This window comes from Theobroma cacao, chromosome 9, assembly GCF_000208745.1.
Source record: "Theobroma cacao cultivar B97-61/B2 chromosome 9, Criollo_cocoa_genome_V2, whole genome shotgun sequence".
Classification (NCBI taxonomy): Eukaryota; Viridiplantae; Streptophyta; class Magnoliopsida; order Malvales; family Malvaceae; genus Theobroma; species Theobroma cacao.
In genome coordinates, this window is record NC_030858.1 from 38,554,216 (window position 1) to 38,578,830 (window position 24,615).

The 24,615-nt window shown below is 37.7% G+C and overlaps 3 protein-coding genes across 5 annotated transcripts; 1 reads left to right on the forward strand and 2 right to left on the reverse strand.

Moving 5' to 3' along the window:
• On the reverse strand, window positions 958-9,510 carry LOC18591113 (ABC transporter B family member 25, mitochondrial). 2 transcript variants are annotated; one of them, XM_007017048.2, is made up of 19 exons: window positions 8,948-9,510; window positions 8,454-8,844; window positions 8,322-8,383; window positions 8,162-8,205; window positions 7,862-7,964; window positions 7,559-7,666; window positions 7,379-7,462; window positions 7,182-7,242; window positions 6,211-6,356; window positions 5,957-6,073; window positions 5,492-5,577; window positions 4,371-4,459; window positions 3,801-3,856; window positions 3,423-3,503; window positions 3,262-3,327; window positions 3,101-3,193; window positions 2,801-2,865; window positions 2,300-2,435; window positions 958-1,580 (listed from the first exon to the last, which is right to left on the reverse strand). In XM_007017048.2, exons 1-19 carry the CDS (start codon window positions 9,218-9,220, stop codon window positions 1,437-1,439), a joined length of 2,205 nt encoding a protein of 734 aa, XP_007017110.2. In that variant the 5' UTR covers window positions 9,221-9,510; the 3' UTR covers window positions 958-1,436. The 2 variants fall into 2 exon arrangements, with proteins under 2 accessions (XP_007017110.2, XP_017983673.1); XM_018128184.1 differs by having other exon boundaries at window positions 8,454-8,804; window positions 8,948-9,023.
• LOC18591114 (NAD(P)H-quinone oxidoreductase subunit N, chloroplastic) lies at window positions 9,773-11,334 on the forward strand. The gene is made up of 4 exons (XM_007017051.2): window positions 9,773-10,376; window positions 10,471-10,587; window positions 10,676-10,761; window positions 10,907-11,334. The coding sequence occupies exons 1-4, from the start codon at window positions 9,981-9,983 to the stop codon at window positions 10,968-10,970; spliced, it is 663 nt and encodes a 220-aa protein (XP_007017113.1). The 5' UTR covers window positions 9,773-9,980; the 3' UTR covers window positions 10,971-11,334.
• Window positions 11,437-24,302, reverse strand: LOC18591115. 2 transcript variants are annotated; one of them, XM_018127695.1, is made up of 11 exons: window positions 23,802-24,302; window positions 23,385-23,652; window positions 22,754-23,264; window positions 22,532-22,570; window positions 22,315-22,436; window positions 21,381-21,527; window positions 13,337-13,426; window positions 13,092-13,216; window positions 12,145-12,350; window positions 11,898-12,022; window positions 11,437-11,784 (listed from the first exon to the last, which is right to left on the reverse strand). In XM_018127695.1, exons 1-11 carry the CDS (start codon window positions 24,164-24,166, stop codon window positions 11,593-11,595), a joined length of 2,190 nt encoding a protein of 729 aa, XP_017983184.1. In that variant the 5' UTR covers window positions 24,167-24,302; the 3' UTR covers window positions 11,437-11,592. The 2 variants fall into 2 exon arrangements, with proteins under 2 accessions (XP_017983184.1, XP_007017114.2); XM_007017052.2 differs by having other exon boundaries at window positions 11,437-11,781; window positions 23,802-24,301.

Genomic DNA, 24,615 nt, shown 5'->3' on the forward strand with positions numbered 1-24,615 from the left:
AGACAAGAAAGCTAGAAGCATCAACTTAAGTTTAATCTGTGAAAAAAGCTAGAGCTACATTACATGGTTGATGGTTTGGTAATTTTCGCCACCATATTTAGTTAAATATATCGGCAGATTTGGGGTCATTTTTATGTTACGATTCAGATGATTTCTGTGTTTTCTGAGTGATATACACTATTGGCATTGCCAATCATCTGCAGGTAATTTGAACAACAAGAAATAATCATCTGTGCTTGAAAATGACTCTAATTATGAGCGATTTGCCTACTTGGTCAAGATTCTCATATCGGATGTTTTAATTCACAGTACTCCGTTATGGAATAAGATTGTCCACAAAACAGGGAGCTGTAAGGTAGCATCAGTACCGCCCTGTGCTTAGGCTGGATGATGCAAGGCTACTACACTGAACCAACCACTTTGACAAGACTTGAACCAATGGTGAAGCAGAAAATAGGACAAACGGAGGATGCTTTCTGCTGCAGTCAACGTGCATGAAACCTTATCAGTTAATTATTTAATTATATTACTGATATCAACTACTCTTATGAAATACTGCTAGGATAATCTTCTCGATGAGGAGTTTTGGGATCATAGGATTATGGTGATTTTTGTGGAAAAGGGCCTTTCCGGTATGTAGCCGTTGAGGCCAACCTGGGGCATGAAAGGCCCGAACAGCAGGCTCGACCTCCTTTGGTTATTAAGACCTAACCATATTAGGCCCTCAGGCCCAACATGAGCTGGGTCATTGGTTGGGCCGTTCAAGTCCAACATGTGTTTTGCCTTCTGGGCCCAACAGGCGCCACCTTTCTTGGCCTGGAACAGGTTTAGCTAAACCTCTTTCACAACGGATCCTACCCTTATTCGGAGATTACAAATCTGGCAACCGTATCCTTCAAATGAAAAGGCATGAGCAGAAAAACAAGGCAATTGGCAAAGACAGTTTTAGCATGCATATCAAAGTTGAAAGCAGAGTCATTAGGATTCGACTAAGAACTAACTACAAAAGGAAGTAAAATATAATCCAATATTCTCTTACACAAAATTCCTTCCTAAATCTAGTCAGTAAGGCTGCCATATTCAATCAATACCAAGTGCCTCGTGCAGATTGGACAGCATGTATGCAGCAAGGTACCGCATTGAGTCAATAATATCCAATAACAAGTAGCAATAAAAACATATCATGGTATTGGTATCTATTTTGGCAGCTTCAGTTGGGTATCATAACTGTACAAAAAACCAAAAAATATCAGATACAACAGCTTTGCCCCAAGATTGAAAAAGAAATCATTTATAATAATTTCCCCTCCATCTTGTCAAGCAGGGCATAAACATGGAAGCATTGTTATGGTGCGACATCTGAATTTCTACAAAATTTGTATGGTTGCTTTTGTAGTCCTGACCCAGTTTGCTTAAATATGACTACAGTTTAAGATTCATGCTTCAACTTTGATGGCTGTGTCAATGGCATCAATGGAACTATTTTGCTGCGCCCACAGCTGTGCATATCTTCCTGCCTTTCCCAAGAGAATTTCATGTGGTCCCTGTTCAATCACCTTGCCATTCTCCAGAACTATTATCTGGAATACATATATGAAAAAAAAAAAGAACATAAAAAAGAATGGAAAAGTTTGAGCACCAGATAAACCTAGAAAAGACAGTTTAAAAATTAATTAGAGAAGGCAAGCTTTGTTGAAAGTCAGAGTATCAGAGGAAACAAGTAAGATTGAGTAATTTAAGTATAACGTTCAGCCTGAATATCTTAGATTGTGTCCCAAGAAGCACAAGGTGAGGTTCATAATTTCAGAGTAAACCAATTTATGAAGCACCACAGCACTGTATGAATTCTCAGGCCAACATTATAACATAGACAAAGACAGTTCAGATGCTACCGAATTAATAATTTTGAACTACTTTCTTTCAAAATTTTTTTTTTTTGAACTACTTATTGACATAGTTGCTACAGAATCTTGTCTATCGGGCACAGATAGACAAAGCAAGAGGACAAAAAACATAGTGTGTATAAGAGGCTAAAGCCTGAGGGAAATTGAGAAGACATACTCTCTTTCACATTGTTAGAATTTATCATCTGTCTTCTACCAAAGGATGTAAGCAAATGGTAAAAATATGAATTACTTGTGCAATTTCAGTTCTATGCTGGTCTCTTTTCCTACCTACGTAGTAGTCAATCTTCTTGTGCATAGAGAGACAGAAAGAGAGAAGGAGAAAGTATTGCCAAGGACATTTCAATTTCAGGGCCATGCACACACAGCCATGTAATTTTCATAGGCATGCATACCTCATCACACTGCATTGCTGTCGTAAGCCTGTGAGCTATGAAGATTGAAGTTCTATTATTTGCTAGTGACTTCAATGCATTCAATATCTCTGCTTCAGTCGTACTGTCAAGTGCACTAGTAGCTTCATCACACAATCTGTTGAGTAGAAATGGACAGAATATCACGCACTGTATATGACAAATGGATGAAAGAAAGAAAAAGGCTTTCCCTTTTTTTTGGTTAGCCTATATGTTCCTGACCCAGGGACATCTGTCCCCCACATGACAAATAGATTCTCAGGGAAATGGTTGAAAAAAAATCTATATTTTTCGACTCACTGAGAATTGCATGACATCTTTCTATCCAACGCAACCTTAATTCTCTTTGTTGGCCAAATCTACTGGCATATAACAAGCTCAATATACGGAAATCATACACTGTAAACCAATAATCACCAATGAAATATAAAGAGCAGTTATGATATGTGCACATAATAAGTTATGTCAAGAAGTAATGCTTACAAAATAGCAGGAGCTTTCAGAAATGCACGAGCAAGAGCTACACGTTGTTTCTCACCACCACTTAACTGGCAAGAAAAGTCACCTAATTAGTTAGAATTCTAGAGAATATCAAAATGTAATCTATAGGATCAATTATTTCCTTTCCCATTAGAGTTCTTTGGACAGGAAATTATCATTAATATTGAGTAGCGTATTCGAGGAGATACAATAAAATCAAAGCGTTAGGCCCAAAAAGCCTTAAGGGAGGCATCATGGCACCATAATGCATCAACCAATCATGAACAGAGAGGCCTCTCTCACCTTAAGCCCTCTTTCCCCAACCACAGTTGAATATTTTTCAGGGAAGTTCATGATAGTGTCATGAATTGCAGCCTGTTTAGCAGCATCATAAACCTATATGAAAACAAGTGTTAATGCTGAAAACGAAAAATAAGATCAATGGTGTGAATTAAGAGATTAACCTCTTCTTTTGTTGCTGAAAGATGACCATAGTGTATATTGTGAAATATTGTATCATTGAAGAGTACCTGCAAATTAAGCAATTGATGTTCCTCATTGGTCTCACTGGTCTATACAAAAATAAGCAAAGAAAAACAAACACAAAATTGTCTATTGAACTGACAGTATCTTGTGGCACAACACCAATAGACTTTCGAAGACTATCCAGTGTTACGTCCTGTATGTCTTGACCATCAATCCTGATCTGTAGAGAGAACCAATAGTCAGTGCTGTGGGAAAGTTTGAAAGAAGGTGTTAAAATATCTTGGATCAAATCAAAAATTTCTGTTCTTCAATGAAATGCATGCAGGCAAAGGAGAAGAGCTTTTTCAAAAAGTATCATAGTGGAGTTTATGCATGATATATCAATTGTATACTACCTTTCAGCTCATCATGAAGACTGAAGATAAGGTCATTAATTTAATGAATTAAAAATGATTGCCAAAATCGTAAACATGTATTGGGAACTTATAACACAATTGAACAAAGTATTTGTTCTTACACTTCCTGAATGAGTGTCAAAGAACCTGAACAGCAATCTAAGAATGGTTGATTTGCCTGAAAGCAGATTCAAAGTTAATTAGATCAATGGTTCTTCAAGGGGACTAAGAAATATAATACGATACAAGAGTTTCAATAACAAAAGCCACAATTAGCCATATGACTTTGGACATGAATTTTGAGAATGATGACACCCCCTCCCCTCGCCAACCACCCTACCCCCCCCCCCCCCGCCCCCCGCCCCCCCCACAAAAAAAAAAAAAAACTGATGTTTTGCCTGTGATTTTATGAGACACCATCTCAGAGTGACAATTCCAACAATTAAATATTGAAAGGCCCCATCTAATAGGGTAATCATATGTTGTTCTTACATATGAAATGGGACATAGTTGCCTGAAGTGATGCATGTAATGCTTTGAGTCTTAGGAGTTTGAGCATTCAACATATGACACAATCATAACACTAGGTCAGCCATGGCTTGGAAGGATGGCAAATATATGAAAAGAACGTAACAGCTGTTCCATATAAAATGCAAATACCAAATGTGAGTTTACAACCACTGAACCCTTACCACTTCCACTAGTTCCAACAATAGCCACACTTTTCCCAGCTGGTACAATAAAAGATATCCCATCAAGAATCTTTCTTTCTGCCAGGTAACTTAAAAAAACAAAGGCAAATTAGCAATCCATCATCAAAGGGGACACAATATAGCAGGTTAATAATTAAGATAAGTGTATTAATTAACATTACCAATACATTCTGAATACATCTCTGGATCACATATAAACTCAACCCAACTAGGACACTTAGACAAACACTTTCTACTGGTTCTCCCCATTGAGGAGAAACTATAGTTTTACTAATATATATATATATATACATATTATTTATTTATTTATATATTCATGGAATTGAGTTCAAGGACAGTGCTGACAGAAAACAGGTCAAAGATAAACCTACAGATGTTTGCAAAGAGGAATAAAACTGAAAAATTGTCATTACTGAAAATATAAAAGATATTATAATACTATGTTTAGATTGGCCAATGGAGCAGATGTGAAAGGAAAGGAAGGATATTCGTTCCCTTTATTGGATGGGCCATTTAAGGAGGGGAGGAGAGAAGAGAAAATTATTCGTCCATTTCCCTTACAGATGCATTTTCAATATCTCCAAAGTGGGGGGATTGGTAGGGAAAGGAACGCCTTAAATGAGTTATGAGTGTATTGTCAATTCTATCCCATAAATGTTAATAATACTTTTAACAATAAAGAATTAAATTGTAAAACAACATAGTGACTAATCTTTTTCTTTCCCCTTATATGTTTGGAATATCCATACTAGGGAATCCACCATCTCTCAATTCCCCTTTTTATTCTTTCCTTGCCCTTCTCTCATTCAATCCTAATGTAGAATGAAGCCCAACCAATTCCAAGATCCTAGCTCTACATATAAGTACAACCAGAGGTACAACATCATACAATGCTGAAAAGATTGGAACATTTAGACAATACAATGCAACTCCTTGATCCATGACAAAAGAAAAACAAGCAGAACAAAAGACCAACTGGGGCCAATTTAAACATCATATAGACATGCAACTTACCTAATTAAAATGACTAGAGATGAATATACTAAATGTCAAATGTTATTTCATGAACATGACTAATTACAGAGATAACTAAAAATCACCTGAAGTGCACATTGTCAAACAGAATGCTTCCTCCATTCAGCTTCAGAGGCTTTGCATCTTTCTTGTCACTAATATCAGCCTTTTCCTGTGGTAATCATTGAGTTGAAAATTACATTACATAGACAACAAAACTAAAGTCAGCAGAGGTAAGTTCATACTATTGGCAGCTCACCCCTATATCATATAGAATAATTTATTAATGACTAGACCGACTTCATCTGTGCACTTCATATGGATCATGATTACCAGGCAGGATGTCTAAAATATAAAAATGAAGCAAACATTTTCTTCTTATTCTCTGTTCTTTTTTAAATTTTTGATATATGGTTTGGTGATCTATAACGTTGCTCTTCTGACCTAAAAACTTAGTAATAGCACTAAGAAGGCCAAAAGAAGGTGACAGAACAGTCAAAGCCAATGTTTCAAGATACCCTCTTAATCTGTAAAAACTTATCAAGAAATACCTCAAGTAATTGAAACATGGATTTCATGTCAACAAGACTCTGTATGGTCTCACGATAAACACTTCCAAGGAAATTTAGTGGGAGAGAGAGCTGGAAAAGTAGCCCATTCACCATAACCTGTATTTTCAAGTTTAAAATTATGCACGTAACATCATTCAACAACTTGACTTAATTTAATTGCTTTTGAAAAAGTCAAAAGAAAAAAAGAAACATTTGTGACAAGTACAAGCAAGCATGTGAAGAAAAAGTTTTACCAGATCACCAATTGTCATTTGGCCATTTATAATTCCATACGAGCACAACACCATAGCTGTAGAAAGAGCTGTGCTAAATATCACATTTTGGCCAAAATTCAGAAAAGCAAGACTCCTTTGCGTTTTCAAGGCAGCATCTTCATACCCTGGAAAAAAGAACAAGAAAGAAGCAGGAGCAAAAGAAGCTATATCAGACAAAGTCTGAAGAATGAAAAGCATACTTATTAGACAACATTGCTTTGTTTTTGTCTAACTGTATTTAGAAAAGTCGCTGAAAGATCTTCTGGTAACATGAATAGCAAAAGAGTCCTGCACAGCCTGAAGAATAACCACATTACAAAAGCTCATTTCACACAATAGCTTAGACAATGCAGAAAGCAGCCAGCATCTTAGGTTTTCAACTTCCAAGTACTAACTGTAAGAGGCAAGAAAATGGCAGGCAGCATAGGCAAAGCTTGGAACTTCTTTTCCTTAGAAGGTCTCAAGTTTGGAACTCAGAAGCATGCCGAAATAAGCATGAAGGAGAAGATGCACTGATGCACATGTGTGCCTCTACACGACAAATTACTAAGCAGTTAAAAGTGTTTGTGAGTACTACAATTAAGCTGTGCACAAACTTTAGGTCTTCCAAGGTTACTAGTCATGCAGAAGCTTTACATGATTTAGAGAACATCAGAACAACACTGCATTAGTTGTTTGTGGTTAAGTAATAACTTCCATTCATTTTAACGATATCCTACAAAATGCCAATCTATGACTTTTCTGTAACAGTATAGATTGTGAGGAGGCTTGCATTTACAAAAACATGCCTAACATTAATTTAAACAGGATTATGTCATTCCAGAATTTAGTTGTCAATATCAGCTTTCACGCATAGTGGGTCATTGATGAGTCAGTCTACTATAGCTTTCCAGTTTGGGAGGAAGTTACTTTACACTTTAAAGTTCAACAGTCTGCCCCAAAATACTCACTCTTTAAGAACTCATCATACTTTTCAGCTTCGAAAGCTTCATTGTTGAAATATTTAACAGTCTGAAATATAAGACCCAAGAAAAAACAATAAATAAGGCATTAAGATGGGAAAAAGAATTATTATAAATAACAAAAAGAGGAAATGATTATAAGTTAACAATAAAATGGAAACATTCATAAATGAATACATCCTTACCTCATAATTGATAAGCGAATCAATGGCCCTTGTACTTGCATCGTTATCGGCTTTATTCATTGCCTTCCTAAACTTAGTTCTCCACTGTGAATAAGAAGAAAAGCTTAGGCACATAACAAGTTTCACTCCTTAAAAATATTATTATGGATGCTGATAGAGTATTGGCAAGAAATATGGTACCTGCGTTACAGTCAAAGTGAAACTAACATATGCAGCAACTGAGAGCGAGGTTATCCAAGCAAAAGGTGCTCCAAATTTGTATGCGAGTATACCTGATACCATAGATATCTGGAAGGATAGATATTAACTCTGTTGAATTTGGTAAAAAACTGAGGAGCAAGATCTAATGTATTAACATTCAATCCTAACACTCAATGACAAAGAGATTGAATAGTGGTGTTCATCGTGGATGGCAGCACATGAAAGTAGAAATTAACATCTTTAAGAGGAGATAGCTCATAAGAAGTTGAACCAAAATCATACCTCTAAAATGGTTGGCACAACATTGAACACCATAGATGAAAGAATAAAATTGATTGCACGGCTACCACGATCAATTATTCTATTTAGAGCACCTGTTTCTCGACTGAGAATATGGTGAGCAAAAAGAATCAGAAACAGGTGCACACAATTTAACTATTTGAGGTAAACAACATTGTAGAAGAGACTGTCAAAATGGATTTGAGCACAATATATATAGATAAACAAGCGGTTTAGGGAGGAAAAGATATAAAGGTGTAAAAATAAAAGTCACTGCAATGTGCATGAGTTGCAAGGCAAGACCTGAGGTGGTAACGAAGATCAAGACCGTGTAAATGTGAAAAGACCTGCCAAAAGAAATAGAAACAGAATAGGATAGTAGCGACGTTAAACCGAGTGAAACATGCAAAAGATGCATTCTTTTATAGTGTAAGAAGTGCAATAATTGTGAAATCTGATATACCTTCCTGGAAACAGAGCGGATTGTTCGTAATGCTACTTTGGAAAAGACAGCAGTACGCAGTTCTGCCCACAACAGAGTGGAGCGTAGTTATATATTAGTAAATTATGTAATTAAGAAGAGAAAAGCAGATACCATTGAAAGCAGAGGCTCCGGAACGGGCAATGCCATAACCAATCAAGACAGCAGTAGGAGTAGCAAAAAGGGCGACAAGAGTAGAGTTGGCAAGAGCAGTGGCGTTGGGGGTGGTCAACCAGTCAACGGCAAGCTTGAAGAGGAAGGGAACCTGAACGTTCAAAAGCTTAGCCCCAACGAGGAATCCCAGGGCAGTCATCACCCTTAAACGGAACTCCAAGTTATCCTTCATCCACAAGTAGCCAGCAAGAGTGCGCAGAATTTTCATGTCTGCAACTTGTCGTTTCTCAGTAATAGATGCTGCTGCTGCTGATGGTTTGTTTTGGGCTTTGTCATCATCATTACTTGAGGCTGAGGATGAGAAATATAAGCGCCCGTTTAGCATTGAACCCTGCCTCCCCAAATTTGCAGCAGAGTTAGAGTGTTAATAAATAATTAAAAACTGAATATTATGGGGAAAGAAAAGGATTAAATGGGTTTTGAAATTGACAAACCGGCCGCTGGGAGGGCGTGGAGGAGGAAGAATCTGAAAGAAAGGAGTTGATATTAGCATTAGTGTTGATGAGATTCCATGAGTATGCTCTTCTGGTGTTGTTGGAGCAGAGAGAGGGATGATTTTTCCCAAAAATAAAGCTGCTGCTGCCTGCTCCTGCTGGAGCATGATTAGAATAGAGAGGGCAGGAAAAAAGGAGGGGATTGTGGTTGAGTGCATCTTGGCGCAACATTAGTAGCCCTCGAGCCCTCAAGGCCCTTGATGCACTCACCATTTTCCTCTTTTCTTATTCAATTACGCGATCAATCAATAATACTCAAACTCAGATATTGAATATTGATGGTGAAAACGGGAGAAGATGAGATGAGACCAGACAAGATTTTATTTTTCCCTGTAACTAAGAAACCAGAGGCTTGGATGACGGCAGCCGGAGAAGTACCCCTCGCTGTAATTAAGATTCGGAGTCGAGCACGTGCAGTTACGGGAGTTTGCGGCGCGGGGTGTAAGTAAAAAGGAAAAATTGTACTGGAAAAACAAGTATGAGAAAATCAATTAAGATAGTATGAGAGATATTATTTAGTTAGTGTATTTATAGATGAAACAAGAGTTTGTTTATAAGTTAATAACTCTTAAGTGTAAGAGTTTAAATTTAATTTGGAAAAAATATTTTTGTATTTAAATATTTGATTTATTTGATTGATGTATGATTTTTTTAAAAAAAATAAAATTCAAAATCTTATTCCTCATATATTTATATATATATAACCTACCTCTCACTATTTTTGCTCTTTTCTTTTATTCGACGACATATGACTGAACTCTATTTTAAAGCCTTACACCACAATCACAAATCACAACGGTTCCACTTGTACGGGTAGGCCCTGCAATTGACGGCCCTTTTTGTCCCCCCTCCTCGCTTCCTTTCTTATCTTGATTTCTTATCCACCATAAACAGAGCATCTGCAATTCTGCATGGACTTCCTCCTCCTTTTATTTTTCCTTTAGAAACATCTCAAAAAGATTAAGAAAAAAGGATGGCCACTGCTGCACAATGTTTACACTTGCAATATAGGGCGCTAGCCTGGGTCAACTGCCTGCGCAGAAGCGAAATGCCCATGCCATTTAGAGCTACACAGGGACATAGTAAGACATCTAAGAGCAATAGACGTGGACTTATGGTGAAATGCAGCGGGAGTGGGATAGGGATAGGCGACTTCATTGGAGGAGATCTGTTGAGATTTGATTTGGGGCGTTGGCTATCCGATGTGGAAGAGCACAAAGCCCTTGCTATTTACAGCCCGCACGAGGGAGGCTATGAGGGTCGCTACCTTAACCGCCTCCGATACCAGGGATACTATTTCCTTGACCTTTCTGCTCGTGGCCTTGGTGATCCCGAGACTACCCTCACCAAGATCCATCCTGTTTGCCCTGTATGCGTGCTGCTCTACTTACTACTCCACAATGCTTCTGTTAACTTTTTACTTTTTTTACGACTTACATAGTACTAATATAGTTAAATTACAGGCTCATGTTGGGAAGCAACCTATAGCAAGGTGGTATTTCCCGCCAGAAGTTGATTATCGGCTCGAGGCATTGCCTCCTGATGCCAAAGGACTAGTCGTCTGGATAATTGAAGCCAAGGTAATTATATATAGTAATACCCAAAAAGAAAAAAAAAACCTGATTTTCTTTTCCTTCATCAAAACAGTAACATTGGTCCTTTGCATAGGTTCTCTCCAAGTCGGAGCTGCAGTTTCTTGCTTTGCTTCCCACCCTCCGGCCTAAAGTTAGGGTTATTGCTGAGTGTGGAAACTGGTAAGGCTGTTCATTGTTCCTTTTTAGTTAGCATATATGTGCACATCCTACACGGTTCACCCCACACGCATGCGGCAGCGCAGCACTTTTTATCTCTTTTACTCAGATTGAAAGGGTGATGATTTGCTTGTTGTCAACAACGCAGGAGAAAATTCATGTGGAAACCACTCAAAGAAATTGCAGGACTAACCGCTGAGGAGGTAGCATGAACAATCCAAATGCCCAATACTATAGCAGATGTTGAGAAGCAACTTGGAAGTGGGAACACTCATAACTCCTGTAGTACCAAAGTACCTGAAGGCCTTTAAGCTGCACTACAAAGAAGAAAACACCACTGATTCGCGGATAGATTAACCCCAACTTCCACTTTTAAACATGCCTGTCACAATCATATTCCTGGTAATGTAGGCGAGAAATTCCAGTCAATCATCATCTTCCCTAGTTTTCTTGATGCACTACATGCTGTTGCACAACTTCGCCCAACATGATTTGATTACATCAAATGAGAAGCCTTTCAATAGAGGCCGCCTTGTACCCCGTAAACTTATTGCCCAGTGCAGATGCGCTCAAGCATATTCCTCGTTGTTCACCAGACACTGTATTCCATTTTTAAATAAGGAAAAAAAAACACAAGAAGATCCAAAAGGCTAAAATTATTTTTCTCAACAAAGAAAATAAGTAAAAAACAACTAACATCAATAATAATGAGAGGGATTTACTGCTACTGTCTCTTAATGGAACAATCTTTTACTCGGAAATCTATACATTAAAGTGTTAGCCTCAAACACTATTTTCCTAAATAAAATAAATAAGAAAAAAAAGAGATAAAAGTTATAGTTTTCTCTTTCCACGTCTTCCGGTGTCTAAATCAGCTAGCCTTGACGATGATGGAACTGGCATTGGTACTGATAAACCAACAGATTCCGGAATGTCAAGATTGACTCTCATTGACTGGCCTGCCATTCTACGCTTCATATCCAGCTCATTAAATTGCTGAACTTCAAGTTTTAATTTGTCAACCTGCTTAGGAAATACACAGGCAATAAATGGTAAGTTGCAGCAAATTAAAAACCTTTAGCCAATTATGCTGCTTTTTGCTGAAAAACCAGATATACGAGTCAAATAGTAGCAATTACAAGTTCAATATGATGGATGGATGAACGTGCATCAGCAAGTCTCTTCTGCAAATCATCAAACTTTTTTCTCCGGTAGTCATCATTCTCCATTTCATTTCCCCTCTCACCTAATTGTTGAAAGAGACCTACAAGAAGAATAGTTGTATAAACCTAATTGAGAAAGATTAATTCATAATTCTAAATCAAGTGAATAGTTGTGGTGAGAATACACTCAAACCATATCTAGAACCTGCAGATCAAGATATACCTGTCAAAACAGACAGAACCCATATCTGAGTTGGGATATCACCAAGCTTCTTTGCCAAAGTGAGTGATGATCTTAGGATCTCTCTGGCTTGTCCAGTGTCATGCAGCGCAAGTGCCAAATTCCCAAGAATAGTCAAATACTGTGAAACAAGTTGAAGGTTTCCCATTTGAACATGAGCAATCTGCAAACCTTTGGCCAGCCGATTTCTGCATCAAAGTTGCTATTTTATACCATAAAGATTGAGAGAGAGATAGCAGTCATACAAACACAAACCTTAAGATTAATTTGAATATTCTATGATGGACAAGGAGCACCTTTTTTTTTTTCATTTCTATGGTAAATAGTATTCTTTATTTTCTTCTTTTCTTTATAATAATTAATGATCATCACTAGTAAAAAGTATATCATGAACCTTGTTCATCCACAAATGCTTTCTTGTACCCAAAATACAAATAAAACAGGAAACATGCTGCCCTTTTGAGCACGCTAATTAAACTTTATACCGCTTTTAACGACCATGGTTTCCCCATTAATAGTACCTTCAATCCAACATAAAACTTAAAACATAGCCCATCACTCTAAAGCGTAGTAAAAAATCAGACACCTTGTTCTAGAGAAAACTGTTCATGCCCATAGGATTTACAGGAATAAATCAATGCTCTAGAGTCTGGACAAAGGATGAATGGAGGAACTGAAGGAGAAAGTAGTGTTGGAAGAAAGAACACAGGGTCTTTTCAAAAGGATTAATATATTAAACATCACTTTTTGACACACTGACACAGATGCAATTGCTATTACTGAACAGGAATATTGGAAATGCTTCAAAAAGGGAAATTGGGTTGTCTCAAATGCCACATAAGACACGATGGACCAAATTATCTCAACCAAATAGTTAACTGTCTTCCAGTTTAAATGAAAATAATTAACTCAGAAACTTAAGTACTCACCGTGCTTCCTGCAGATCTTGCTGCTTCATCAATAGAAGGCCATAAGCAAAAAGGATACTTGCTTCCTCTCGAACTCCAACAAAGGAATCCTTCATTCTGTAAATTGGTCCAATTAAATCAAGTGCCTGCATGCAATATACTTATCAGTAACACAATATAGACACCACAAAGAAAATTATCACAACCATAAACCAAATTATAATTTTCTGCAACAATGGAATTTTTAACCAGACAAACTACTTGACCTGTGAAGATGATTCAGCATCACCAATGCAAAAGTATGAAACAGCTGCATAAGCTTGGCACATGATTTGCATTGATTTGCTCTCGGTTATCTGAACATATGAAACAAACGGGAAACTTACTCTAAATTTCACAAACATTCATCTGGAAAACAGGATATAAAGCAATGCACATCAGATGGTGTCAGCTAAATAGAATGAACTTGCTTACATTAAATGGTATAAGCATTTTACCACCAACCTCTATGTGAGACCTCAACCCCTATAGGTTCATAACTATGCATAGACGCAATAACACGGGTCAGGGATAATTTCGTCATTTTCTTCAAAAAGTTCCCAGAAGAAGATTTTATGATATTTTAAGGTCTAAATAGGCATAATAAGATATTTTGGGTGCCAATGAGACAAGAGGAGGCAAGAGAAATTTTTGAAATAAAATAATATTTTATTAATAAAATAATATTTTATTAATAAAATAATATTAAAATATTAATATTTTATTCAGTGTCAAAATTTTAAGTTTTCGTAAACCCGAATAGTTTAGATCATTGTGGACCTTGTTCCAATGTCAAAAAAATAAAAAGATTGCACAAAAGATGAGAGAAAAACAAGTTAACTTGTTAAAGAGCATTTTTGTAATTTTCAAGAGAATTGGATAAGCTTGGACTATAAGCTTCTTGCTTCCAGCAGCTTCTCACATCTTTTCCAGCAGCTTTTCTCCTTCTTCTTCTTCTCCTTTTCATGTTGCTTCCATCCTCCATGGAAGCTTGATATCAAGCTTTATAACCTCTCCCAAATAGCTTAAATTTTCATATTTCGGTGCACTCTTTTATAGCAACTATGTGCTCTTCCATTCTCTCACTTCCAAACCCTTGAAAAAAATTTTGTTTACATGCTTTCTCTCACTAGCTAGGTGTTTAGAGAGAGAAAGGGAAAAAAAAAACCCTATAATAGCTTGAAAATTGTTGAAAAGAATTTCAAATTTTCAAAACCATCAAGGTGAGTAGTAAATTAGCATTGGGTTCTAAGTGTTGATAATGTTCAGTGATTGATTTGTGGATTTATTGTTGAGGTTGTGTAATGACTTCATTGTGACTAGGATAGTAAGAATAGATAGCCATTTAAAATGACAATTGAAAGCTAGCTAAGGGGTAGCTTTTAAGGTTTATAAGTATGAATTGACATTATGGTGATTTTAATTTGATAGTATATTCCAACAAAGCCCATTATCCCAATTGGACCATTAGGAGAGTTAGGATCGGTTAAAGACTCAAATAATATCGGTGAGTGAACTTGCATTTCAAAAATCATTTTGGGAGACATCATTGTATTGGTATGAAACATTGAATGATTTATTCCAACTTGTCTTTAAAAACGTGTCTTGGAAACAAGCCTTTGACAAAATATTTTGATGTTGTGAAAGTGTGAAATGTGTAAAAAAATGAACCTATGTGCTCCTATACTGTGTTAATATATTTATATGTGTGTGTATGAATAATCTTGTGTGATGATGATGACCCGATTATGTGCGAGTAGAGAGTGCGCATAGACCGATGATGATGATGACTCGACTATGTGCGAGTAGGAAGTGCGCATAGGCCGATGATGATGATGACCCGACTATATGCGAATAGAGAGTGCGCATAAACGGATGATCATGATGATCCGGCTATAATCATGAATGAATTGAGATGATGTATTTGTTGATATATGTTTATATATGTATATGTGATAACAAGTTTATGATTATAAGATGTGATTGTTTTAAATGTCGATAACTTGATTATTGCCGATGTGTTCACTTTGATGTGCAATATGGTAGGGATGGATTTTGTGGCATGTGAAAATCCCTTATTTGTCATTTGCCCCGAATCTCGCTGCAGCGAAAATAAATCTCGTCGCAGCGAGAAACTCTCGGGTTTTGGTGCAATGCTTTCACTTTGATGAAGATTTTGACCATCTTCCCTTCCAAACTGGAAAAAATGGTAAAACATCAAAATTGTAACCTTACCTCTTAGCTTTCTAATGACCTAACAAGCATGTCAATTGGACCCATGTAGTGGAAGATATGCTTGAAAAATCGAACCATATGCAAATCGAGAATGCCTTTTTTTACAGTGAGAAACGTGCTGTCACGTTGATACCTTGCTCGAGTTCTGATATAATTTCCTCCACCCCCTTATCTTCATGATTGAGCATGAGTCTTTGCAATACTAAGAGTCCACTGATCAATGACCAAAACAAGGAGGTTTGGGAAAGAAATTATACCAAATTGCATTGTTTTCAAAACAAGTGCATCACGATTTTCAAATTCTTTCTTATCAATTGCTTTTTCCCTTTTTTGTTCACTCACTGGGTTTATACTCATCGTTTTCAACTTCATATTTTCATATCACAAGATAACTGGTAGCTTGGTCGAGGTGTCTTTGTACATTCGACCTTTGGTAGGTGTCTCGACATTCAATAGCTGTATATTCGTCCGAGTCTCTCCGTTGAAAATCGAATACTCTATTTGTTGTGTATAGGTAAACCCAATGTAAATTATTAAGCTATATGTTCAGACAATGTATGTATATTTCAATGAGTAAGCCACTAAGAAATGACAATGTCTATCACTATTTTAATTCAAAGTTATGAAATGTAACTTAACAATATTGATGAAAAAATGAGCAAGATAATAGATAGGCTTGCTTGGGCTTAATGAACTATATTTATTGGGCCATTGCGTCGGTCATGACCCGAGATTTATGTCGTGACAGAGTTGGTATCAGAGCCCTAAGTTGTTTAGGTCTTAAGACTTTCCTTTTGTTGATCTAGCAGAGAGTCGGGTCGTTATGTGAAAACTTCAATTGTGAAGTGTGAACCACGACACATTTTACGACTAAGGAACCGCATAAATTTTTTATCTTAGAAATCACCTTTTTGCTTGAGTATGATTATAAAATATATTCAATAACAAATGGTTGCTCTTGTCTAGGTAAGAATATCACCTAAGACGAGCTATCTCGAGATGGATAAGGGAACAAGATACCCTTAATGGGATGACAGATAGGCCACAGGCAACCACCCTAAGGGGCTGGGGTAGACATGGCAGAGCCACTAAGCTAGTGAAAGCGAATACTCCTGTGAGTAGACGAGAGGAAGAACAATCCTCGAGCGATGTGGATAGACAGCCCACTGGGGTCATTACCATCGAGGACTTGGCAGCAGGCCTGTAGGGAGTTAATCAGGTTGTAGAGATGATGACAACCCGTATGGACGATATACAAAAGGTGGTAGAGAGGAGACCTACAGTACAAGAATCCCCCAGCTCCCAAGGACAGGCTGATCGCCAACATCACGAGGTCGAAAGGGGACCTTAAAAATTTCTTTATAATTTTCTTAAGCTTAAGCCTCCATCATTTTCAGGGTCTAATGCCTCAGAGAAACCTCATATCTTAGATAAAATGAAAAAAATATGTAAAGCTTTAGGATGATCTAGTGTTCAATCAGTCGAGCTAGTTGCCTTCCAACTAGAGGATGTGGCGCAGGAGTGGTATAGCTCCTTATGTAGAGGTAGACCGACAGATGCAGAACCGTTAACTTGGAGTGAGTTCAGTATAGCCTTTTTGGATCGATTTCTATCATTCAGTGTACGTAATGCTAAAGCTAGGGAGTTTGAGGCTTTGGTACAAACCTCAAGTATGACAATATCGGAGTACGACATCAAATTCACGCAACTGGCACGGTATGCTCCCTATCTCGTTTCTACAGAGGAAATGAAGATTCAGAGATTTGTGGATGGGTTAGTGAAACCGTTGTTTAGGGCTGTGGCTTCCCGAGACTTTAATACCTATTCCGCAGCAGTGGATTGTGCTCAACGGATTGAGATGAGGACTGGTGAGAGTAAGACTGCGAGAGATAGAGCAAAAATGGTCAAGACAGAGGGTTATCAAGGCTGTAGAGATTTCAGTAGTGAGATGTCATCTTTTAGTCATTAGAGCCCACAGAGGGAATCACAGTTATCCCAACAGGGGAGTGATGTGGCTAGTGCCAACGTTGGATCAAGGCAGAAAACCTTTGATGAGGGAAGGCAACAGGATTCAAGGCAGAGTAGTCAAGTTATCAACCCTTGCAGTGCTTGTGGGGTACGACATAAAGGACGGTGTTTTCTCACAAGAGTTTGTTTCGGGTGCAATCAACCTGGACATATTAGGAGAAATTATCCGAGGACTCATCAATCTCAAGGTTCTGCTCGCGGCTCCACCCAACTGGCTTTACTTGCTCCTTCAGTAACTGCCTCGTCTGACCGGGAGGTTAGCAGATCAAGAGGTAGATGTGCTACTACTTCTTTTCAAGACAGGCCTTCTGGATTTGAACGTCAGAGTGCCGCCGATAGGGGACAAACGAGGGTGTTTGCTTTAACACCGCAGGAGGCCCAAACATCCAATGCGGTGGCCTCAGGTACTCTTTTCGTTTGCAATATGAATGCTCGAGTATTGTTTAATCTTGGTGCTACCCATTCTTTTCTCTACGTGTTTTGCATCTTGTTTGGGCAAAAATCATGCTAGGAGAGAGGAACAATTAATAGTGTCTACTCCTTTAAAGGAAGTAATTATGGTTGAATGAGAATATGAGTCCTGTGTAGTTCGAGTCAAGGACAAAGACACTTTGATAAATCTAGTAGTGTTAAACACCTTAGATTTTGACGTAATTTTGAAAATGGATTGGCTGGCACCCTACCATGCCAACGTGAATTGTTATCATAATTTGGTGAAATTTGATTTTCAGGTGAGCCTTCATTTAGTATTCAGGGGGATAGGAGTAATGCTCCAACTAATTTGATATCGATCCTCTTTACTAGAAAGTTATTAAGACAGGGTTGTTTGGAATGCTCAGGCGAAGGTGAGAGATATAAGCCAAGTGTTGGTGGTGATTGAGTTCATGGATATATTTCTTGAGGAACTACCAAGTTTGCCTCCCAAGCGGGAGATTGAATTTTGCATAGATTTGATTCCTGACACTCGACTTATATCCATACCATCATATAGAATGACACCTGCAAAGCTTAAAGAGCTTAAGGATCAGTTGAAAAATTTGTTGGATAAAGGTTTCATCTAACCTAGCGTCTCGCCGTGGAGAGATCATATCTTTTTTAAGGTCTCACCAACGAAAAGTATAATGAGGTTTGGCAAGAAAGGAAAGTTGAGCCCTCGATATATAAGACCCTTCGAGATCTTAGAAAGAGTTGAAACAATGGCATATCGTTTGGCATTACCACCATACCTTTTGAATATTCACCTCATGTTTCATGTGTCAATGTTTAAGTACAACCCGGATCTGTCACATGTAATACGATATGAAACCATTCAGTTGAACGATGATCTGACCTATGAGGAGCAACAAGTAGCTATCCTTGATCGGCAAGTCAAGAAGCTCCATTCGAAAGATATAGCCTTGGTAAAGGTGTTATGGCAAAATTAGACCAGCGAGGAGGTGACATGGGAAGTCGAGGAGGAAATGTGAATAAAGTATCCCCATCTCTTTGATACTTAGAGGTACGCTACCTTATAGTTGAATTTAAATTCGGGGACCGATTTCTTTAAGTAGGGGAGAATGTGAGACCTCAACTCCTATAGGCTCATAACTATGCAAAGACACAACAACACGGATCAGGGATAGTTTCGTTATTTTCTCTAAAAAGTTCCCAAAAAAAGATTTTATGATATTTTAAGGTCTAAATAGGCATAATAAGATATTTTGAGTGCCAAGGAGACAAGAGGAGGCAAGAGGAATTTTTTGAAATAAAATAATATTAAAATATTAATATTTTATTCAGTGTCAAAATTTTAAGTTTTCGTACACCCTAATTTAGATCATTGTGGACCTTGTTCCACTGTCAAAAGAATAAAAAGATTGCACAAAAGATGAAAAAAAAACAAGTTATCTTGCTAAAGGGTATTTTTGTAATTTTTAAGAGAATTGAATAAGCTTGGACTCTAAGCTTCTTGCTTCCAGCAGCTTCTCACGTCTTTTCTAGTTCTTCTTCTTCTCCTTTTCATGTTGCTTCCATCCTCCATGGAAGCTTGATATCAAGCTTTATAGCCTCTCCCAAAATAGTTTAAATTTTCATGTTTCGTTGCACCCTTTTATGAAAGCTATGTGCTCTTCTATTCTCTCACTTCCAAACCCTTGAAAAAAATTGTTTCCAAGGTGTTTAGAGAGAGAAAGAAAGGAGAAAAAAAAGGCTTATAATAGCTTGAGAATTGTTGAAAAGAATTTCAAAGTTTCAAAACCATCAAGGTGAGTAGTAAATTAACATTGGGTCCTAAGTATTGATAATGTTCAGTGATTGATTTGTGGATTTATTGTTGAGATTGTGTATTGACTTTATTGTGACTAGGATAGTGAGAATAGATAACCATTTAAAATGACAATTGAAAGTTAGCTAAGGAGTAGCTTTTAGGGTTTATAAGTATGAATTGACATTATGGTGATGTTAATTTAATGGTAGGTTCCAACAAAGCCCCATTATCCCAATTGGACCATTAGGGGAGTTAGGATCGACTAAAGGCTCAAATAATACCAGTGAGTGAACTTACATTTCAAAAATCGTTTTTGGAGACATAATTGTATTGTTATGAAACATTGAATGATTTATTCCAACTTGTCTTTAAAAACGTGTGCCTTGGGAACAAGCTTTTGACAAAATATTTTGATATTGTGAAAATGTAAAATGTGTAAAAGAATGGACCTATGTGCTCCTATACTATGTTGATATATGTATATATGTGTGTATGAATAATCGTGTGATGATGATGAGCCGGTTATGTGTGAGTAAGGAGTGCGCATAGACCGATAATGATGATGACCCGACTATGTGCGAGTAGAGAGTGCGCATAAACGGATGATGATGATGATCCGACTATGATGATGAATGAAGTGGGATGGTGTATTTGTTTATATATGTATACGTGATAGCAAGTTTATGATTATAATATATGATTGTTTTGAATGTCATAACTTGATTATTGCCGATGTGTTCACTTTGATATGCAATGTGATAGGGATGGATTTTGTGGCATGTGAAAACCCCTTATTTGTCATTTACCCTGAATCTCGCTGCAGCGAAAATAAATCTCGCTGCAACGAGAAACTCTCGGGTTTTGGTGCAATGCTTTCACTTTGATGAAAATTTTGACCATCTTCCCTTCTGAACTGGAAAAAATGGTAAACATCAAAGTTATAGCCCTACCTCTTAGCTTTCTAATGACCTAACAAGTTTGTCAATTGGACCCATGTAGTGAAAGATATGCTTGAAAAACCAAACCATATGCAAACCGAGAATGCCTTTTTCTGCAGTGAGAAACGTGTTGTCATGTTGCTACCTTGCTTGGGTTCTGATATAATTTCCTTCACCCCCTTGTCTTCATGATTGAGCATGGATCTTTGCAATACTAAGAGTCCACTGATCAATGACCAAAACAAGGGAGTTTGAAAAAGAAATTATACCAAATTGCATTGTTTTCAAAACAAGTGCATCACGATTTTCAAATTCTTCCTTATCAATTGCTTGTTCCCTTTCTTGTTCACTCACTGGGTTTATACTCATCGTTTTCAACTTCATGTTTTCAGATCACAAGATAATTGGTAGCTAGGTCGAGGTGTCTTCGTACATTCAACCTTTGGTAGGTGTCTCGACATTCAATAACTGTATATTCCTCCGAGCCTCTCCGTTGAAAATCGAATACTTTTTTTGTTGTGTATAGGTAAACCCAATGTAAATTATTAAGCTATATGTTCAGACAATGAATGTGTATTTCAATGAGTAAGCCACTAGGAGATGGCAATGTCTATCACTATTTTAATTCAAAATTATGAAATGTAACTTAGCAATATTGATAAAAAAATGAGCAGAATAATAGATAAACTTGCTTGGGCTTAATGGACTATGTTTATTGGGCCCTTGCGCCGGTCATGACCCGGAATTTGGATCGTGACACTCTAATTCCAAAAGCAATAACTAAAATTATGGAACTTGTAAACTGGTGAAGAGTAAACAGCATACCTTTGCAGCTTCTACATAATGAAAAGCTGCTTCACTATAACAACCAACCGAATGGGCATATTGCCCCCTAAGCATCTCGATGATGCCCTCACAAGCCTGTAAAATTGTTGGAAAGCGAGTGAACCAGTTCTTCATATGCACCAATGCCTGTAAGGTTGAGATACTGTCTTAGTAATTCAATTTCAAGACTTACCGATACAGATGACTGGCATGGAGAACACTAAGGAGTCAATAAACAAACCAGCCAACTGAACTGCAAATTTTACTATAAGCACAAAATGATTCCAGGATAGAAAATCAGCTTTTGCGCTTCCAGGATAGAAAATCAGCTAACATGCCACCAAACCAAAAGCTTATAATTGTACAGTGGAAGCATTCAAGTGTCTAATGGAAAATGAAATAAAACTGATGATCTTGCAAAAAAAAAAAAAAGTCAGAAAAAGTCTCCCTGCATGTCTTTGTATATACATATACATATAGAGGGTGGGTGTAAAAGAACTATTCTCACATATACCAAAATAATTTCAAGGGGAAGTCATTATCAGTGGTCAGTAGAGGCCAACACATCAAAATCTTTTAGATATGTACTCTTTACAATGTATAAACCTTATTTTAACCAAACCTAAAATAGCAACTAATGTAACTCAAAAGTTTAACTTAGCTTAGTGAAGAGGGAATTGAAACCAGAAAGTCAAGGATCCTTCATTTTTTTTTTTTTTTTGGTTTTGGATAAGCTAAATTAAGGATCCTCTAAGTTCTACAAATAATAATAATAATAAGAAAAACACACACATGCACGCATAGCCTTTAGGCTAAATTATTAATTTGTTCACCAACATGCTGTTTCAAAAAGGCACAGAAACATAACACACCCCTAGCAGCTGACAAACGAATGCACCTGAACTTTTAGAGAGAATGGAGTTATAAAATCTACCTCTTGAGCTTCAAGAAATTCAGACCGTGTAAGCTCCACAGCCACTTTATTCTCAAGGAACTGCATCAATAGCATTAAATATACACCAGCCATCCAGATTGCTGAGTGTTGCAAATCCACTTCTACTCAAGAAGAATTAAGAAAGTTAAAAGTAACTAAAACGAAATCACTTAAGGTCAAATATGGAAGGTCTAAAAATTAAGAAAAGGAAACTAACCTCTCACACCATCAGTTATCCCAAGCCTGACCAGTTCCTCTGCAAGAAACAGTAATGCTCACATTTCAAAGCATCCATAAAGTATATGGATTAAGGAGCTCTAAAGAACTTATAACACCTTCTACTCCACTTTTCTCTTATCCTCTATCATAGAAAGATTGTAAAAGAAGACAAGTCATGAAAGCAAAGACACAGACTGAGGTCCTAGTTTCAAAAACAAACCTTCAATGATATGCATTCCAGACTGAATTCGTTTTTCACACTCTTTGAAGTTTCCTTTTGGACGGCCAAATATGATGACCATAAGATCAACAAGGGCATAGACGGCACTTTTCGGCAGCCACTCCCCATTAATAGGAGGTGGTGCGAGGAGCAGCTTATCTTGCAGTGCCCGTTTTGCATTTCCAAAATATGTGGGTTCAAGGGTATCATTTCCAGCTGAACTGGATGAAGTAGTAGTAGAGATATGGGTAAGCTGTCCCTGAAGGCGGGCTTGTCGGGCAGAGAGAGCAGACCTCTCCCTGGAGGGTAAGTCAGAGCGGGAGAGACTTTGATTCAGGGCATTAAGCTCAAGGGTGAGTTGGTGCAGTTGGTGCATCTTGTCGGAATCTTGCTTGATAGCAGCATCCAATTTTTCCACGTGTTTGACAGCATTCTTGTAATCGGAGACGCGAAGTCCATAGAAGATGTGGAGAAGCTCATTGTAAAAGAGTAAACCCAGGCAGTGGGCTCTCTTTGATAGGAAAGAGGAATTAGTACCATATAGAACAAAATGCGTATACCATAAATGATTAACAACGAGGCATAAAAGAAAAATGGAAAAAAAAAGAAGACGGGGTCGAAGTTAACTTACCCTATCAGAAGGTATAGTCTCCCAGACCTGATCGCATCGGTGAAGAGCTCGCTCAACCTCAACCGCAGTTTGATCATCCCATTGCATAAGGAGGCGGACATGCAGGATAGAAGCCACAAAGAACATCTGAAGCTCCGGATAGCAAATTTGAGTAGCGGATACATAACCTGATTCTAAAGTGGAGATTGAATTCTGGTAGTCTCCTTCAATAATCAGAGCATTTGCCAACTGAGAATTGAAGTTGCAACACCATAACTTGACCGACACACTGCGAGTGCAAAGGTGTGTTTAATATTAGTACCAATTTACTCTATTAGTAAGTAAAAAAGTAATTAATTAATTATCTAATCAAAAGTAAATTATCTTCCCAAAAAAGAAAACAAAAAGGAACATCAAAGTAGGAATTTGCAAGCATACTCAGGATCCACCGCAGAAGTAAGGTGAAGAGCCTTGTACAAGATCTGCTTCTGAGGAGGGATGGCCCCAACGAGATGGTAGCACTGGCTGAGCAGAGTGTAAGTTCGGCACTTCAAGTCGAAGCAAGAAGGTATGGCATTGAGGAGCAACTGGGAGCGTTCCAGGTGGGACTTGGCATGGTTCACGTTGTGAGAGTGGCGCAGCAGAAGAGTGGCTACGCGGAGTCGAGTCTTGACCTCAACGATGGGAAGGAAGGACGCGTGGGACTGGCAGATTGCCTCCAAGCACTTGACCGCCTTCCCTATCTCTCCCTTGTTCTCGTGGTAATCCGCCAGTCCCCACAGCCCTTCGGCCACTGCTTCCATTCTCCAATTTCCCCAATTACCTTACACCCTAAAATTAATCCAAAACTGTACGCTCTTCAACTACAAGGCAAATCTGCAGAAAAGAGAGATGAAAGCCGATTGAAATCGAAATGCATCTCAATTCTCAGGTCGACAAGGCAAATGGGCTTGTTGGGTTTAAAAAAATGGCCTCCTCAATCCGGGTTTAGCAATTCAAATGATGGGCACTTTTCTGGCCGGTAGTTGGGCTCCAAGTAGGCATTGACCTTTTAGGTTATTGGGCCTTGAAAATTTGGGAATTTTAAATAGGCTTAGGCCCAAAATTTTATCTTTTGGATAAATAGATCATGAATCTTGTTTTATATGTAATTTGTTTTGTTGAGAGTTGACTAGAAATATGATACCATACGGTACTTTAATATCTGTTTTGTTTCATCTCATTTTTCTTTAAAAGTTAGGCAAATACGTTC